The sequence below is a fragment of the Epinephelus moara genome, chromosome 10, assembly GCF_006386435.1.
Source record: "Epinephelus moara isolate mb chromosome 10, YSFRI_EMoa_1.0, whole genome shotgun sequence".
Lineage (NCBI taxonomy): Eukaryota > Metazoa > Chordata > Actinopteri > Perciformes > Serranidae > Epinephelus > Epinephelus moara.
Window position 1 is genome coordinate 37,548,021 of NC_065515.1, and position 13,162 is coordinate 37,561,182.

General features: G+C 41.5%; 1 protein-coding gene across 2 annotated transcripts in view; it reads left to right on the forward strand.

The window, feature by feature from the left end:
• LOC126396276 (carboxyl-terminal PDZ ligand of neuronal nitric oxide synthase protein-like) overlaps window positions 1-13,162 on the forward strand; it is a 262,435-nt gene that overhangs the window by 151,652 nt on the left and 97,621 nt on the right. For both annotated transcript variants that reach the window (XM_050054220.1, XM_050054221.1), the window contains one exon: window positions 12,958-13,099. In XM_050054220.1, the coding sequence (XP_049910177.1) occupies window positions 12,958-13,099 (142 nt within the window). The remainder of the gene's footprint in view (window positions 1-12,957; window positions 13,100-13,162) is intronic.

Consider the following 13,162-nt stretch of genomic DNA (forward strand, 5'->3'; position numbering starts at 1 on the left):
TATATATATATATATATATATATACGTGTGTGTGTGTGTGTGTGTGTATATACACATATAATACAACACTGAGCCATTCTCAAATTCACTTAACTTGAAAACTGTAATTGCTGGGCTCAAGATACCGCAAATCCCTGACTTGGGGTGAGGATTTAAGCCAGTTGATTAACTTGTCTGTAATTTGTCTGATTGTAACTTGTCTGAGGGCTCTAAATTACTCCTGATTTTGAAATTACGATGATGGTCCTTCCAATTCTTAGACTGAGAGCAAACTACCAAATGACCACAACATTTATTTAGAAGCTGTTTTGGAACTTTTGGCCATATCACACAATCTTCCTCAGCAGACACTTTTCATATAGTTTTCAGTCTTTTCAGTCATTTTTAAAACCACCATCCCCCTAGGATTCATTCTGGTTATCTTAGTGAGCCCATAAGCTTTTTCTTCAGTGCCACCATCAGGTCAGAGTTTCCAGTGGTACATAAGAAATATCAAAATCTAGAGGGTAGCTTGCCATAAGGTTTTATGAGTACATTAGTGCTCTCCAAAGGAAGAGGTCTTTCCATGGGGCTTCACTCACCCTTAGGTTAAATACACAACCTTAAAGGCGCTGTATGTAAGAATGTGGCCAAAACGGTTACTGCACTCAAATTCAAAATACTGCCGCGAGTTGTGTCCGCCCCCCCTCCCCTACAGATTCGAGGTTGCTGGACAGCAGCACACTGGAGACTGATTTGTTTGCCCACGGGCGGCTGCCGTGGCAGGGCCGCGTTGCCGCGTCCTTGATCTTCGGTTTTCCAGCCGACCATTCGAGCAAGTCCTGCTTCTCTGCTGCTAACGGCCGGGATACAGCTAAGGAGGTGCCGGCTGCTAACGCTATGTACCGGGACACTGCTAATGCTGCTTGCCGTGCTGCTGTAGCTCAGTCGTAACTGTAACTGATGCTGAGACTCTGCTGACTGTGTGACTGGTAGACGGCGGTGGGTGGCGCAACAGGCCAAAAGACAAATTCAAAACATAAACATGATTTGTGGACTGTAATTTAAAAAAAAAAAAAAAAAAGCGAATATTCTGGCCGTACTATTGTTGTCAGTGAGATCAGTATGTTATATGAACATTATTCCTTAGTCTCTGTGACATATTAGGATGATTTTTACGACTATTTGCTTTATATTTCTTACATATAGCTCCTTTAACCAAGTGGAAACCTCCGGGGCTGAAAAATGAAGCCAACGAAGAAGTGCCAAAAACTGCAGTTTTTTGAACAGCCACTTGAGGCTGGCTTCAGAAGCCAGTCTTTTCCCATATACAGCCATGTTGAAATGCCAAACTTTACAGCAGAAATAAACATGTTACCAGCCTGGCACAACAAAAACATTCTGTAGCTAATGTCCCCCTTAATGGCAACTGTACGAGGTGAATTTTTAGATAACTCACCCCTTCACATTTTATTAAGGCTTAAAGTTAAGCATAACTAAGGTCGGGCTGCTTTGAGTGACAGGCTGTTTGCCGATAGTTTCCTTGGCTTCTCAGTCAAATCCACCCCTTACTCACTCACTTCTGGCTCCAGAAAACCAAGAGTGAAATGCCAAACTCCAGGCTTCAAAACAAGAGTCCACAAACAATTGGTGAAGTCATGATAGCTATAGCCATTATTTAACAGTCTATGGTATTAACTAGTGATATGCTACTGTAAACCCAGCTCAGCTTACCAAAAGCCCTTTGTATTCCATATCATCACCAATGAAGTAGTAACACATTAAATAACCGAGTATGAAGAGAGACATGGATAAAGATAGTAAGGATGATGCACAAAACCTGGTTACAACCTTTTGAACCTACTAATGGACTACAGCACATCCCATCCCATCATCTCTGCTAAATGGAAATCTTGCAGCTGGCAGCTGTGCTTTTTTATGTTGTTATTGTTTTAATTATACTAATAGGCCCCAGGATTCCTTTTTTCAAGTATGGCAAGTTATGCAGTTATGCAAATGCACTCAACACCCACAGGATTAAAAACAACAAATAATGGACATTGGTGGGTTTAAAAAAAACAGTTTTTGGTTCATATTTATTTCTTTATTTATTCATCTAATGGGTATGATGGAGAAAGACTCATCTGTTGTCCACAGCTGGTTGATGAGATGGAGAGAGAGCTGTGGTTATCGTGTCAAGTGTTAATTGAGTTTTCTCTCCAACCATATGCTGTCATTCAGTGTCGGCTAATGGCTCCTACTTGTTCAGCCTTGGACACAGATGACAAGTTGAATCTTCTGCCTTGGAGGATGATTGAAAGCTCAGATAATCATGATAATCATTTTTTGTAAATCTTACTTTGCTCAAAGGTAATTACATCAGAAAGTACTGAGTGAGCTGCAGCACAAATAAGGCAAGTTTCAAGCAGTGTATTATAGTCTGAAATTATGTTTTAAGTTAGAGAAGTTTGGTGGATTTATATCTTAACATGGGCAGAGTTTAAATATAGTTGGCCTGGATAAGGCTCCAGAATTTGACTGAGGATCAATGGTTTTGTCGTTGACATTGAGGAGTGCTGATATAAGATGACATATGGCTATTTCCAGACATATCGATGATAAGGACTAGCGTCATTCTCAACACAGCTGGGTTAAGATAATTGGATTTAATAGCCTTTCAGCACTTTTTATTGAATATCCATATCCCATTGAAACAGTCCGTCTGTTCTAGAACTTTTTGTCTCACTCTCTGTGTCAAGTCTGTAGTGCTTTTACAGCAGGAGCAGAAATAACCCACAGTTGAACAAGTCATTGCAGCCACAGTGTAGGTGTGTTTTCTTCAGAATGCTTCTTTCCAGGTGCTCTATAACAGCAGTGTGATATATTGATCATGCCACGTCAGTGCTGGGATGTAAACACAAGCTGAGATCAATATCCTGCCCTGTTTTATTGGTCATTGTGTACTTTTTATGAACCAGGATACAGTTTACTTTTTATAGCAGGTGCAAGCTCTGTCAGTCTCTCACACTCCCTGAATTCTTTACCTGTCATTACCTTTCTTCCAGTGTTTCTGTCTCTTGCTGTGTCTCTGTTTACAACTTGTACTGAAAGCTGTGGTATCATGAAAATTGACTGACTTTGCACTTTGTTGGTTGTTTGGAGGCAAATGCCTGCTTTACAAGAAGCACCCTAATGCACCATCAGTTTTGGTTTCTGTGACTCTAGTCTGTCTTGTCTAAGGGGGAGGGGCAGGTTCAGTCGGGCATCCAGGGCTACTGCAGGACACCCCTTTGTAGATTGCGTCCTTATTCAGCCTCTGAACTGGGACACAACTTACCTGCTGTTCGCTCAGTCATCTGTGAAGCTACACCTGATCCCTTTTTATGATAACAATAGACAATGACAGTGCACCATCATTTTCTATTTACGCTTCATCTGAGCAGGGTACAGTTTGGACAGCTCACCAGTCAATTACAAGGCTATTACACATGCAGTACCACCTTCATACTCACATTCACACGTATGGGAAATAAAGCATCCCCTCCACATAAGGTGCATGGATTTGAAAAGTGGGTAGAAACAGAAGCATCCAGTGGAAAACCAATGTAGCTATGGGAAGAACATGCAAAGAAATTGATGCATTGAGTTGAAATGTCAGTCAAAGAAATCCTGTAGAATCTTAAAGACTGGAGTCTCTAGTAACAGTGACTACCAGATATTAACCTGTCACAGCTGTCACATGAATACAGGCCGAACATGCACTCAGTGGACCTGCGTCTAATGCTGTTACACTGTATGCATGCTGAATTACTTTTCAATGACACCTTATTTTCACAAAATATGCTAAACTTGCTTTTGGCAGCCATACAAAAACTTTAACAAGTCCAATATTGGCAAAATTTAAATATTTAAGTATCTAACCAAAAAAAGTTAATTTAACAAGTCTAACATCCATTTAATGCCATTAATTGATACTTAAGGGAAACAACGATTTACTTAAAGGGATAGTGCACCCAAAAATGAAAATTCAGCCATTATCTACTCACCCATATGCCAAGGGAGGCTCAGGTGAAGTTTTGGAGTCCTCACATCCCTTGCGGAGATTCAAGGGGAGAGTGGGTAGCAGCACAACTCCACCTAATGCAGGCTGGGCGCCCCAGATTAAAACATCCAAAAAACACATAATTGAAACCACAGAATATCTCCATACTGCTCGTCCATAGTGATCCAAGTGTCCTGAAGCCCTGTCATAAAAAGTTGTTTGGAAAAACGTCATTTGAACTCTGTTTTTAGCCTCATTGTAGCCTGTAGCTTTGCTGCTGCTGTTAGCTGTCAGCTGATGCTTTCTAGACATCGTGATTTCCCAAAACTGAATAAATACCACACATAGCAACACAAAACTGCTTTGCTAGCTCAATCATGTTGTAACTAAGATATCCGGTGGAAAAAATATTTTTTTCACCGACCGTTTATTGAGTTATTACAGACACCGCTAACAGCTAACGGTTAGCCCAGCTAATCTACGATAACCATGTTATGAATTACAAAACGTCACATCCCGCCTTGAGTTTATCCAATCAGCACCAAGTAATCCCCAAGCCCCAGCCAGGAGTTTCTCGGGGCCGTTCTGAGTACCTACTCCCCTGTAAAGCCCCTGTAAAAGTTCCGGAACTCTGTCCTTCGGGGGTGGTTCCTGCGGTGGAGACACGCACCAACGGCCCCGGCCCCATATAATTACCCCAAAGTTCCTGCGGTGGAAACGGGCCTTATGTCTTCCTTTTTTTTGTCATGGCTTTAGACCAGGTTTTGACAGTTGTTGTAGTCTACAAGCAGCGGGACGTCATATCCGTTGAAAGCAAAACAAAGCCGAAGCAAGAAAGCAGAAAATGGCTGACAGTCCAGGGACATGGACCTTCAGCTGCTTAAATAGAAAGTCTCCGCCAAATTAGCAAACTTTCTGTTGCTGCCGTCACGCAAATTAATCCCTCAGCCTGAGTTAACCCCTGTGCTGTACGTATTGAATGTTGGTCTCCTGAGCTTCTACCTGCTTGGGTGGCCAGCTCACTAATTCTTGTCTCATTTTAGGCATGATACAGAGAGAGAGAGAGAGAGAGAGAGAGAGAGAGAGAGAGAGAGAGAGAGAGAGAGAGAGAGAGAGAGAGAGAGAGAGAGAGAGGAATTAGTGCACTACAATAAAGAAAGATTCTACCCATTTTAAATATTAAAAAAAGAGAAATTCAATGGTTTGCAGTTAATGTTGATATTGTGGCAGCTGTCACTAATCAGTGTTTGACAAACAGTGCACGTTAGACTACAGATACATTTATCCGTATGAACACATTTGTCCATAGTATTGCACAATATATTGTAAAAAAATAACAAAACATTACAGTTTGATACCCATCTCTAACATGGCGTTGTAGTGTGCGAGTGTGTGTGTGTGTGTATGTGTTTGTATGATGTACCCTTGCTTTGTGCACAGCCTGGAAAGCGAGCTAATGGTCCTGAAGAGTCACTGAGGCATCATGACTTCATTTCATCACACTCCACTTACTTCCCGCTCTCACACTCAAACACGCTCACAGTCACACTCAAACCTGACCATTGATTAGTTACTTAGTTTAGTGTGAGTATGTCCATCTGCAGTACTCTCTCTGAGTGTTTGTGTTATTCCTCCTGGCTGTCCTACTAATTTCCTCAAGGTAATCAAAGTGTTTGATGAACATCAGGCCCAGATGTGCCCAAATGATTGGAGTAGTTAGCTGGTGATCAGGAAGTCTAGGTCAGACAGTCAATAAGAGGAGGCAGAATAAATCAGATGTAGTCCTTGCTATAATCTCTTCCCTTCTGCACTACAAATACTTTGTGTGCACTGAGTGATGGATGTGGTTCATATGTAAACGAGAATGAATGAGCTCATCAGCAGAGGAGAAAGAGGTGGGAAAGGCTTTAATCAGAAGTAACCCCCCTGCCATCCCCTCATTGTTTACCCTGCTTTTTCCTAGATTGCATTACATTCCCTTTTGTCCCTTATCGTGGCTTGTGCCAAGACTTCCAAGAGGACAGCGAAAGCACTGCTGAACCTCTGTGGGTAATCTGGGATAAATAATGCATCACTCTTTTGACTAGGCCCTATCCTATAGCTGCTAAGAGAGACTATTCTGCTGCAGGGATCCAGCTCAGTGGCAGCTTGATATATAGAGAAGAGAGAGACAGACAGAGGTACAGGGAGGGTACATTTAACTCAGTCGAACTGACAGAGAGGAAAAGTGATGGGGAGAGCGATAGAGACAGAGAAAGAGAAAGAGAGACAAACAGAGATGGTGACAGATGTCCAACTTAAGAACTAGCTCATGTCTTTACAGCAGGATATACAGGCTTTGCATTTGAGTGACAAATCTCGAAACAGTCTTGTCAGCCGCCAAAATTGGAGATCCATTGGAGAATTGGCTCAGGGCATAAAATGTCTAGATACAGGACAACCATCCTGATAAAAAGTGAGTTAGCTGAGAAAGATTAGTTTGTTGGAAGGGAATGTCCGTTCAACTAAGGTCTGTAGATTCTGACGAGGCACATTGATATAGCGATTATTGGTTCCCAATAAGTCTTATTCCAAACGACCAAACAGGGACTTCCTCAGCATCTTGAAGAACAATCCATATGACTGTTCCGAAAATGTCTCTCAGTGAGATTTTTGTGATCTTCCACCTCTCTGGTTAAAATGTTTTGAAGGGGATGTTAAGACCAGAAAACAGCCCTGCAATAAATTAAAAAAAAAAACTCAAGGGCCTGCATTGGTGGGGGTCTGTTGCTTCAGATACAGGTGAGACAGTGAAATGTGATCCACAAAACCCAATTTAAGTAACAGATCCATGAATTTGAAGGCTTGTCAATCCCCAAAATGCTGCACAGCAAGATTTTAGAACTCTGGAAAGGTTTCACAGTGGCAGTCATTTTATTTGTCTTTGTGATGATCACCAGGCAGAGCTTGAGATTGCAAAGTAATCTATCAGGAAAATGCCTCTGGGAGTATTTTGTTTCATTTCATCTACACTTTGCCAACATAGTAGTTTCATTCAGATGAATAAGCTGGCTACATTTTTTCACGCAATGCAATTGTCTGTCTGAAGGTGGCCTAAGAGGTTTTACAACAGTGAAACAAAGTCATGCCCATTCTGCTTTTGCTCCTTAGAGAGTTCAGTACTTACTCCAGTGGTATTCTGTATAAACAGATACTTTTTCTGCATATGACTGCAGATTCTGTTGGCAGGCGGACAAGATTTTGGTATCCGGAAGCATTTGTCAAGAGTCCATTTGTAGTCCGACAAGAATTGACCAATCACATTTTAGCGAGTTTTGCATGCAGGTAAACAGTCTGTATGGAGAGGAAAAAAGGAGGGTATAGGCTGAAATGCAATCTTGGAAGTGATCGGCGATCGCTTGATGACTATTTAGCTTTTTATTATTAGCTTGTCTTTATAATTTATCTGTGTGCATTTGCAGATATTTGTTTGTGTCGTGACACTGTGCCTATAATGTCTGAAGGTGCTCATCGGACCGTAAACAATGACCGGCTCACAGAAGAAGTCTTGGCCCAGATGTCCGTCATTGGCTATCTGGATATCAGCTGGTTACATTAGAACCCCCAAAGTTTTGGCCATTGCCCACAGAGGCTAAATTGTCATCAGACCAATGGCTTATTTGTTCCAAGATTGCTCTTGTGGCCACAAGAAGTGGAAAGTGTCAGAAGAATGTGAACACTGGTCTTTTTCAGGGTTTGAACAGACCACATTACAGGCAAGACGTTTTATTTTATCATGCTGACTCTGAGATAGTTTTCAGTTGCATAAATAACATAACCAAAGCAGCCTCTTGTAATTTAAAGACCATTGCAAAGGTCAAAGCTTTTCTTTCTCTCAGTAAAACAGCATGAGACGCTTTTATTACAATTAGGCTTAACTAGTGTAATGCATTGCTCTCCAGTGTCCTCAAAAAGTCTATAAAACAATTTGAGCTTACAGAGCGCTGCTGGCAGAGTGTAACTGGAAAAAAGAACTGAGTTCACATCACTGCTGTCCTGAAGTTCCTGCACTGGCTTCGGGGTATTTTTAGGGTACATGTTTAAGATCCTGGTAATATAAATGTGTTTTCATGCTTGACTGTAGAGTTGCTATACTCCAAAGTTATGTCCCTGACCTCTGTATTGCCCTCAAATCCACAGACTCTATGCTGCTTACTGTACCAATGATTAAAGACTGGTGAAGCTGCCTGCTGCAGTATTGGACCCAAAATACCTGATAAGAATACAGCTGTTATTGCACTACTACCCCTAACCATGTATACATTTACTGTTAAGTTTTAAGATATTAAAATCCAACCTTTTCTTAAAGCTTTCCCTTTTGCTCTGTGTAGTGTATTGATTCAGTGTTTTTCAGTTATATTCTAAGTGTAAAGTTTACTTGTTCTAGACCACTGAATCATTGCCAACATCTCAATTCCGGTACATATGGTTTTATGCCTAATGACAGATGTTTTCCTCATTGGAAAACAATCAAGCCAATTAGGTTTGTTGTTGAGAATATGAATAGGGACATCTTTATCTTCGCACACCAGAACCATAAAAATTGTGACAAATGTGGATGAGATGGATGCTGTTGAAAACATCTTTGCCAATTAGTACAATTCTTCAATCAACTCGACAGGTGTTATCTGCGTGAGGTCATTGAAAAGTTACACATTGGCCTTTTGACAGTGATTAAGTCAAACTGAGCAAGAGAGTACGTATACAGGGGGCTAAGGGAAAGAAAGAAAGAAAGAGACTGTGCATAGCATTGTGTGTGTGTTTACCAATCAGTGAGTGTATGAGGCGGGGAACTTTGAGCCTTGGGTGTGTTCACAGTGTGCAATAATAATACAGCATCTGTCCTCATCCCCTGTTCAACTGCCTCTGAAAATGTCTTCAAAGGAAAACACACATGTTTACTGTCATGCTGAGAGCCATGCATGGGGTGAAAAGACATGAATAGAGGGTCCACAGAGGAGGAGGAGACAGGGAGTGATTGATGGATGGAGGAGATGGATAAGAGAACAACAGCACAGGGAAAGGGAAAGAAGAGAGTAAAGGATAGAGGAGTTGTTGCAAAAAAATGAGATACCTGCATACAGTAAATTCGGATGTGAGCATCTCTAACTAATGGCACCCCCTTGACTATAATGTCAAACACAGTTTTGTGGGGGTTTTTTGGTAGTTTGACATGTTGTCTTGACATGTTTTTCTGTCAACTGAGGCATATTTTGCTGTTTCTTTTAAGAACAGTCTGCTGTTAAAGGCCATTTTCTCTAAAAATGACAATCATTTATCTTATCTTTTCTCAGTTCTGGTAGAGCAACCTGTCTTATCTGTTTCAGGATATTAATACTTGCTGCCAGAAAGTTAGAAAAGAGAGATGTCAGATGAGACACAAGTTAACAGCTAAAGATGGTTTATGCTGAAGTCTGTCTGTATGAAGTATGCATGTTTTTTAGAGAAACTCCACATACTCAGATACTCATGTTCATGTTGTGAGGTTATGTATTGCAGCTTTTGCGGTTTGTGTTTGTTTTAATGGGCACCATTTCTGTCTTTAGCTGAGATGCTTTGGTTGCATCTGTTTGCTATGATACAGAATACTGATGGAACTAAAGGTGTCAGCACAAGGTAGAGTACCTGCTCTGGATGAAGGGAAGGCTGAAGCTCATAAGCCCTGTTTCCACTGAGCAGTATGGTGTGGTACAGTTCAGTTTGGTACGCTTTTTTTCCATGTCCACAGTGAAAAGATGTGGATGGTACCAATGGAACCATTCAGTACCGTTACCATTTTTGGTCCCCCCTCTGTTGGGGTACCCAGCACACAGATCTGGTACTAAAAGGTGGAACTGTGAACACTGCAGTCCGTTGATTGGTCGACTGCAGACAGTCGCTCTTGCTTAGGGCTGAGTTGTGGCTGGTTTTGAGACTTATGTAACCACTGTTCATACTGTGGAGAGTTTTACATATATTAGTAGACTGTAACTATAAAATTAAAGGATGTTTTGCTGCCTCTTGCAGCAGCTGGAGTCAGAGAAAAAATAATTCAATTCACTAGGCCGACTGCCGGTGACTTTGAAATTGGAACATTAACTTGTAATGATACTCAGTGCATGAGTTGATGGGAATCAATCAGCACACCTTAAATTTCACTGGGACAACTATGACTATTCCATTAGTTTTTATTCTCTCTTGGATGACATACGCTTTTAGTAATGAGTGGATCTTCAAGGGTTTATGTATAATAATTTCGACTGGGTTATGTGAACTGCATATATTCTAATCCTCACTTGAAGACAAAAAAAAGCATTGCGGAGCGCCGTTTCTGTGGGCTACAGCAACACTAAACCCCCAAGCTTGTCTGAGAAGGACTAAATGCACAAACTCGCTATTTTTTAAATATCCCATGGAGAGAGACTCTCACTGCAGCCTGTTCTATTTTGTTCTGAAAATGTCGGCGTGCAGCCCCGTTCTGTGGACGATAAACGAGGTGCAGACTTCCCTTTGTGTCACCGGTGACGAGGAAATGCAGTGAGTGCTAGACGGAGCAGTGAGTGACAACAACTGCACCCGCATTTAAGGGTACGTTTGTGATGGAAACATAAGCTGACCTAGGGTCAAGGTACCATATCTGAAGGGTTACTTTTGGTTCCAGAGGTACCATGCAGAAAGTGTTTGGTGAAAACTTGGCTATAGGGAAAGAGGAAGGACCCTCTGGTCTGTGTGGGTTCAGTATTCATTTCTCCTACATTGTTGTTGTTCAGCGATGTGATGGGTGGTCTTTGTGGTCTTTGTCCTGCCCCTGTCCACTGTGATTGGATGAGTGGGTAAAAAGTGACAATGATCAGAGGCTTCAGCGTTCTACCCAAAGTTGAATATTTTACAGCTCTTGTTGACCAGAAAAAATAGCTACCCAACACTAGGCTTGGGCAGCATCTATTTTTTTCATATCTTTATACTTTCTGAAATGTTACTGGGGTATGCTGTACATGACAGTGAAACATCCTCATTACAGCCTCTCCACTATAAGATTAATAGAAAGATGAGTGTCTGTATTTTTGATGATATTGAAAATCATAACGTCTGTATTTCTACCCTGGTATACAGTAGTACTGCCATACCACCAAAGCCTACAGTACATAGCTCCTCATTAAGCTGCTGGCATTTGTAGCATCATGTAAATACATGGCATTCCCATAAGAAAAAACAGCAACGTAGAAGTTGTGGCAAAAGTTTCCCATCCATTGAGGCTGGCTTGTCAATAGCACAGTATTGCAATACTGTGATGATCTTGAGAGCCCTCTGTTACATTAGCTACTCTGACAGTTGGTAGCTCAAAAATAATGTTGGTCACCATGGCTGCAACTAATGATTATGTTACATATTTCACATTGTCTGGTGCTACCCAGTGCCTCACACTTTCCAGGATAATCTGGTGAAACAAGCAGTTCTGGAACCTTGATGATAAAAACTTTGGCTTCTGTCAGATCTTCATTAATTTGGACCCCATAGAGCCATCAAAGGTTTTGACATTTTTGAAGTGACCTCACGATGTCACTGACTTTTAGTGAGGCAACTAAGCACAACAAAGTAGAGGTCACAAAGGCAGCTCAGTCATTCCTGGTCATAGCTGTTGCTCTGTGGAAGGGTCAGTAGGTATGAAGCACTTTTTCTCTGGTATGGGCATAAATTCTTTCTGCTGATACGCACAGCTGCTGGCGAGTCACTATGGAAACAACATCAGCACTAAATGAAGCTGAAGCAGCATGTTTTGATAAAAAAAATAACATAAAAAATAAATTACACTGTGAGAAAACCAAGACTGCAGCCAAACCTCACCACTGTACAGAAAGTGAATGTATGGAGTTTGTCTGAACCCAGAACCAAAAATGACTTTGGACTGAAGCCAAGGCCGAGCATCTCAGACTCTGCCAACACTAGTTTAAGTTTTTAATGTAATAAAACACCCAGATGTGTCTAATAAATTATATTTCTCGTGAGATAATAAGCCTGGGGTCACATAATATTTTGATCCACAGTGACTGCTTTGACTTCAGACTAGTCCACAGTTCATAACCGGGACAAGGAAGGATTGGATGTCCTTTAGCTGAGTCTTGATTCTGTTCTGGCTTTTAGGCCAGACTACATCTGTTCTGCTCATTCAGCTGAGGATGAGTGGTGTTTGGAGGCTAGGCCTCAGTGCTTTGAAATGAAATCTTTTCTGCCTCTACACCTCGCCACTTTGACAAGCCAGACTAGAGGGGGCTGACAGCAGACAGAAGTCACCTAAGTTGTTTTCACTTGACCTGTCTTTTCAGAGCAGGGCGGGGAGAGATAAGCAGACAACACATCCAGCTCTTTGCACCTGAGGACAAGAGAAATATACAGTCAGAGATAGAAATTACAAAGTGATATTCCACTGAGTTTGGACAGTAAACACAGACAACGTTCTCTACCTGAGACTTCATTGTGTGTGATCACCATGTGATGTTGGTGGACTCTGTGACCTATATTGTTAATTTTAAACTGCATTTCCTGCCTATTGTGTCTGTTTGAAAAAAAATGTTTCTGGGTCAAATCTTCACAGTGGAAAAATAACTCAGTACATGTGGACTTCAATATTTCCTGGAACAATCCCCTGGCACATGAGAAGTGATAGATTTTTACCTTTCTGGTTTGGTTGGAGAACTGGGTCGCAGGATAATGAAGAAAAGAGCACCACCTAGAGAAACTCAAACTTAGTCAAGAGAACATCCAAACAAAAAAGGCATTGCAAAACTGAATAAAAAAATTTAAACACTGTACAGAAATGAGCATTCTGAACCAAATGGCAACAGAAAAGTGGTTTGAGTTGTTTTCTGAGAAGTAAAACTGCATTTTTTGTTTTTGTGTTTCTCTCCTCACCCACCCAGAGTCAGGCCATGCGGATTGTTCGGACAGTCGGCCAGGCGTTCGAGGTTTGTCATAAACTGAGTCTGCAGCACACGCAGCAGAACGCAGATGGACAGGAGGACAGCCACAGCGAAAAGAACGGCAACAGCTCCTCTGTCTCAGGTACACGAACACACACACACACACACACACACACACACACACACACACACACAACACACACAC